The sequence below is a fragment of the Parasteatoda tepidariorum genome, chromosome 10 (genome assembly GCF_982258835.1).
Source record: "Parasteatoda tepidariorum strain Cologne lab strain chromosome 10, Ptep-v5.0, whole genome shotgun sequence".
NCBI lineage: Eukaryota > Metazoa > Arthropoda > Arachnida > Araneae > Theridiidae > Parasteatoda > Parasteatoda tepidariorum.
The window spans coordinates 93,272,746-93,279,608 of record NC_141764.1 but is presented as its reverse complement, the minus strand read 5'-3'; the positions used below and the strand labels follow the sequence as shown (position 1 = coordinate 93,279,608).

Sequence of the window (6,863 nt, the reverse complement as noted above, 5' to 3'; positions counted from 1 at the left end):
ATGGCACATTAATTCAGAATGATGTTCACCATGTTTCAGCAAAATCAGCTGAAATGTAAGTTTTGTAAAAGGCAGACTTTGTCTCTTATTTCGAAACTGCAAATAATCATCTTTTCCATGGAAATCTTCGATGGAGAGATTAAAAGTGTTTCTAGATATTTAGCCCCTTGATCCTTTTTCTAACATTTAACGTATTTTCCCAAATATTTTGCTGAATTAAATTATTGTAAGTTTAAAACGGCTTCATCATTTTTTTAAAACATTCGAGTGGCAGAAAAATAGTTATTTCTAGATTTTTTGGCCGTTGAGACTTTTTTTCAGTATGACATTTAGTGCATTACTATACTTGCTTTTACTTCCGCTTTCCCGATAGATTTTCCTCAATTGGTACGTTTCAGTTTTACGGGGGCAAGGTAATTCAAATATTTTTTTAAAATTTTATTTAATTTTGCATTTTTTTTTAATGCAAAATGTAAAGAAAAAAGTTGGCGAAGGACTACATTTTTTGGCGACTTTTCGCTTGAACCCGGCTTACCGAAAAGTACCCAAATATTTAAAAGGGCAGTGAAATTTATGCTTTTCCCTTTTGTCTTTTGATTAAATACACTTGATTTATAAAAACTTTAACCACGATGAAATATAAACTTATATAATATAAATAAATATGCATGACTGGGTAATCTTACCGTAAAGTTAAGAGCTAGAAAAATTTAACTGTAATTTATTGCCACCACAATTAAAAAATTCAGATCAAATTACGATGAAAAGTACCGGTACTCAGTGTGCCAGTGCTCTTTTAAATCAAAATTTTACAGAACAGAAATTTTCCGTGATTTTAACAGCAATATTTAGTGTAAAATCACTGAATCATTGCAATTAAAAAGAACATTGCGAGAAAAACTTCGATAAAAAATTTTATAGTAAAAATGAATTATGCAGAAAAATTGATTTTGCGGATGTTGCATTCAGGGAGCCAATACTTTTCACCGAAATTTGATCCGGAATTTTTAACAGTGCACTTTAACTACCATGAATAGCAAAGTCTTTCAGACTAAGGTACTATTAATAAGATACCGAACACTGTGTACTGAGTTGAATTATTCAAATTCAATTCCAGTTAGTTGTTCGAAGTATCTCTTTTAGATTTTAAATATCAATTATAAGTGATATTCCTCAAAAGTCTTCGGAGAAAAATAAAAGAAATATCGACCTCTAGATATTTTGCCCATTGAAATTTCTTATCAGGATGATTGCCATAATGTATTCCAAAATTTAATCCGGTGAAATTGAATTCCTATAATTTGCAATTAGTATATGGCGTATAAATTTTAAAACTTCAATTATCCGTATTCTTTCATAAATCATTAGAGAAAGAATGTTTAAAAAAATTGTTGAAAAAAAAAAAAACAATATGTTATTAGCTTGAACTTTCCTTCCTTTTTACCCTATTATCCTCGTACCACATGACTCAATTATATAAAAAAATCGTCAACATGCGCTATTTTTTTAGTATTTACCCAGAAGTGATAGATATTGATGAAAAGAAAATAGATAGCGAAATAGTTTATCATATTCAGTGTTTTGAATAAAGCCTGAATACATTTTACCGTGTTGAGCTTACGCTAACCTTTTTCTTCTTTTGATCGATTTTCAATTCTGATATAATTATTGAAATATTTTCGTAATACTATTATGTTACCATTTTACCTTAAACCTAGATGGAATTCAATTACTTTACCATTAAAATAACACGACTATAAAAGTGACAAAACTCAGTATTTAATGAACTTAGACGTAATCAGTGTTCTCTCAATTAAATTATTAAAACAACTCCCTGCGATATTTGCAACTGTTTTTTTTTTTATATTTATTTTTAATTACACCTCACCTGTGAAATCACGTGTCGAAGCAGACGATATTGGCGAAATAGGAAACTCGCCAACTTCCACTTTCACTTCTTTCAGTAACCTTAACTCTTTCACCAGAAAAGAAAAACGAGAAGAACCCAAAAGAAAAGAAGTAAAAAAAACAAAGCAAATTGGGATACGAAGGGAAAACATGTATCCACTACTGCTGACATAGAATTGTGATGAAGCACGTGGGATTTTTACGAGTTCCTCTTAGAGTCGCGAATGTTTGTTTTTGACTAGATGTCGTAAGGATATTGCGTGTGTGTAACTGCGGCATAATTCAAAGGATATATTTGGATATAACTTTAAAAGTATCTTTACGAACTATGTTATGATCCATTTCCACACATTTCTGTGATTTTTGCTAATACTTTACGACGTTTTTATTAATTTTTCAAAATGTCTTAAGAAATATTTTAAGATATTTACTAACACTTCAAGTCTTATACCAGAGAAATATTAAGTTGCTTACAAATTCAAAAAGTGGCTGGAATACATTGATTTTTAAAAAATATTTACTGGATAATGCGTGCAATTGTGGTATAAATCAAAGGATTTATTTGGATATATCTCAAAAGCCTTCTAAAATGATTTCTTTTTCATATTTCTGTGGTTTTTATTAATATTTCAAGACATTTTTATTTATACTTCGAGAAGTATGCCAAGGAATACTTAACGGTACAGTGCTGTGAAATTTGAGAAATCGTAAAATAAGTGAGCTACCTTGAAAAGTGTCAAGTAAAAACATTACTTTGCAGGTTAGGAGTGAAAAAAACGATAAATGCGTCTTAAAGCTGTCATACAAATGCTAAAATATTTTTGTCTACTTAAGAAAAAGTTTCCGAAAAATCCACTTTACTGAAGCTAGAGACCTTTATCTAAGTGATAATTTGTATTAAGAAAATAAATGGAACATACTTCTCATCATGACAGAGAAATCATGGATAAAAACGGGAAAATTGTATCTATGAATATCATTTTTAAGGGTTACATACATTTTATTGCAAATTCATACTAAACTATTTATTTTATTTATCAAGGAATCGAATCATAAAATCTTTGAAGTGATTATTTGGTGTGTATTGCAAAATAGTGATATTGCTGGAAGTCTTAAATATTTTTAGAATGTTGCATATCTTTGCAAGATCCATGTTAAGGTGTTTGTGATACTGTAAATGGGATAAAAAAAAAAAACGAGTGAAGAAAATGGATAAAAGATAAAAAGAAGAAGAAAAAGTTAAGCCTGATATGCAAAAGTCAAGAAATGTATAGTCAAACACAAAGTTCAAAAGGCCACAAAATTCTTTGGAATGATTTTTGGAATACCTTTGGTGATAAAAAATATCAGGATGAATATTTTGGGGGATACGAGGGAAAACACCTATTTGTCATGTTCACTTTTTGGAGAGATAATTACTGGTAAACAAGAAGATTATCTTTCTGAAGGTATCTTAGATATTTTACATTTCCAAAAACATACGAAGTCGCTTTCCGCCATTTTTTTTAGAAGAAAAAGTTCGTAAGTTATTCTAGCTAAGATGACTTTTGCTCTATTTAGAGATTGAATGAATTTTAATTTTATCAAAAAGAGTTTTGATCTAGTTTTTTCAGATTTAATTTTAAAGTATAATATTTAAAATATAACTTAAATATTAACGAACGTCAACATATTTTTTGCATTTGAACTATTTTATTTACGTATGAATTTATTTAAAACTAATCCATGAAGTTTATGAGATTTTCAAAAATTAATTCTTAACAAAATTTTAGTACATTGCATTAATAAAATAGATTTTATACATAATATTGAATTATTTAAGAAGTTAGTAATTAAAATTAGCTGAAAATAACTTGTTTATATTTACCATTTATACTATGTCAAATGGCGGTGCAGTTGCCAACGACAACTTATCCGTTCAACCCAGCGTCAAGTTCAGACTTGGTTCTCAACGTCGTGGTACATGGGAACCCGAGCAAGAATATCCCAGACCACAAAATCGTAGAAAATTGGGAAGACGAACATCAAGTGTTGTGGCTTGTTTGTGGGGTAAAAATGGTGCTGGAAAAATTAGCAAGAGATCAGAATCTTTTTCTGAAAGACAAACTTATAAACCAGTTTCATGGAAAAGTTTGGATATAAGCATCATCATGCCGGATGGAGACTCCAGAAGAGTAAGTACATTTCTAGATGCATATAAGTAAATAATTATGATTAATGTTAACAGGGGTAAAATTGTAAAATTGTGAAAAAACTACTCATAATTTGTGAATATAAAATAAGCGTTAAGTCACATTCTTTCACCCAGAGTTTTGCTGTTGTGAATTTGTGCAAATAGGATCCTGTTATTGCAAAAATTGCTACAAACCTTTTCAAGAAGTTTTTAAATTGTAAATGGATACAAGATTCTGCTCAACAATTGCTGCTAATAAATTAAAGATGCAACATACAAATATTTGCTATTTAGCCTATACTGCTCAACACAGAATATTCATTTCGGACGAATAATGGAAACAAAATCACTCACATTTGCAATAATTTCAATTGACATATTTTAAGTAACACAACTTAGTTATGTATCACTTTTCATGTGCTGTGATTCTTAAATTTATAATATTTTATTTAAAAAATTGCCAGAAATTAATTTTTATTTATGTAATATTCTATTAATTAATTTTATGAATAAATATAAATTGATAAATTATTTGTTTGCAAAAAAAATTATCATTTAAGATAAATAAGAATGTACACACGATGTTTATAAAAGTAAAAATATTTTCTTAGAATACTACATTTAGAATTTGAACTTAGAAAACTAGGAAAACTTAGTTCGTTTCCAACTGTCCTTCTTTTTTTCCCCCCGGGAAGGGTTTATTCGATTAACAAAACAAGAATGACGATAAACAAATTTGTGAAGGATCCGATTAAAAGATAAATTATTTTGTGAAGGGTCCGTTAACGGACCCAATTTTCTTCTAAACAGACTCCTGTTAATGAAATAGTTTTGTTATATAATATTGTAGATTATATGATTTTGTTGATTATATAATTTTGTTTAATAATTATAATTAATGTTAATGAATTAGGTTTTAATCATTTTAAGGGGAAAAAGTTATATTTATTATTTTCGCCGTTTTCTCAGTATAATGCTTTTTGATAAAGTAATTTATTAGATTTATTTTACACGGAAGAATAATCTTATTTGTAAAAGATTTATTTATAACAGCTCATTTAAATTTTAAAAATACCAAATATATCTTTGTATTACCTTAACTTTCTTTAAAATATTTCAAGGAATAATAAAAAATACAAAGAAAAAACGTGTCTTAGCTCAACGCGTTTTCATGTGAAAAGAAAAAATTTTGGTAAAACTACTGTACTACATAGTAATGACATTTTTGTTAGAAGAAAAATCATATTTATGATATTTAAAACCAGTACATTTGGTATTTAAACCATTCATTTGGTAATCTTTCCGTTTAAATGTTAACGGTTTATCTGAAATTCCTGTTTCCAAAATTTTGTTTCATATTGCCGCATATTTAGTAAAAATTCAAGACTTAGAAACTTAATTAACCTTAAAATTTAACCGAATAAGTGGTTTTTATGATATTCTTTAAGGTAACATGACAAAATTACCAAATTTTATTTCACCTCATAAATTCGCACTTTATTGTTAAATTTATGAAAATCATTATCAAAGCGCTTTGGTAAAAACTACCATGATTTTTGGTGTTCCCATATGAACGGGAACACTGTGAATTTTACCATACTTTGGCTGTTTGTAAATTTTACCTAACTTTGGTTGTTTGTTTATCGGAGTGATTGTAATGATCTGAAAAGAAAAATTATAGAAGACCCTTGGGTGGAAAGAATGTGAATATCAAAGGAAATAATTTTTTTCAAATTTACAAAAACGTAACAAACCCAACTAAATTACACAAATAGTTTCAAAGGTAGAATAATTTATTTCCAAATTTCTTTGAAATAACTTCTATGTTACGGGAAAAAATTATATTTTAAGGGAAATGAAGGATGAAGATTCATTAAATTTATAATTTTTAAAGATTTGTACTGTATATTAATAATAAAGTTTTCTTTTTTTTTAAAAATTAAATAGTGCCAATAATCTTTTTAATAAAACTATGCCTTATTGTAGTTAATTAATTACTAAGATTTAGAAAATATATTTTTTGACGATAATGAATTTTATAATTATATTTAGTCTGAAAAATAATTATTCCTTTTGTTTACATTCTTTAACAATTAAAGTTCAGTTTTTATAGAGACTTTAAATACAGAATTTTGATAGATATGGTATATTTTATTTAATAAGTTAAAAAAAGAAACTTAATTTATGAAACTTAATTTTAAAAAAAGAAACTTAATTAATAGAAAAATTTTGTTAGGTTACAAACGGTTAAGCAGTTGTGCAAAAAATGTTTCAATGCACAATATATGGAAATATTTTTTGATTTAAATTTAACTACTTAGAATATATTGTTGTATAGTTTTCAAATTAATGAAATGCATTAAGATTTTCAAAAAATTGTTTCACTGGAAGTAGTTATATTTATTATAACCAGGTCATTATTTCAATAAATAAGAACGAAACATTTTAATAATAAAAAGTATTTAATAGTTTTACTAAATAGTTTTAATGAAAATAATGCTCATGAAAGCATTAATTTTACTAAAATATGCATGATAATATTAATTTTAAAATAAAATGGGGAAAAGATCTTGATCATCATTGTAGCATCATCATAACGCCATTATATTCGAATATTTTCAATAATGAAAGGGTATTGTATGTTGTTGAATAAAAAGCCTCTTTCAGATGTTTTTAAATACTAATAACATCATAATAAATTTTTATTGTTTTAACATGTTAAAACAAGGCAGTAAAAATTTCAATTTCTTTGTACAAGGTGAGTCGGAATTTTTTATTTTAT

The 6,863-nt window shown here is 27.0% G+C and overlaps 1 protein-coding gene across 1 annotated transcript in view; it reads left to right on the top strand.

Moving 5' to 3' along the window:
• Nucleotides 1–3,770: 3,770 nt before the first annotated feature.
• LOC107440570 (uncharacterized) overlaps nucleotides 3,771–6,863 on the top strand; it is a 471,595-nt gene continuing 468,502 nt past the window's right edge. The window contains exon 1 of the mRNA XM_087153352.1: nucleotides 3,771–4,082. Coding sequence (XP_087009478.1) covers nucleotides 3,786–4,082 — 297 coding nt within the window. The 5' untranslated portion in view covers nucleotides 3,771–3,785. The remainder of the gene's footprint in view (nucleotides 4,083–6,863) is intronic.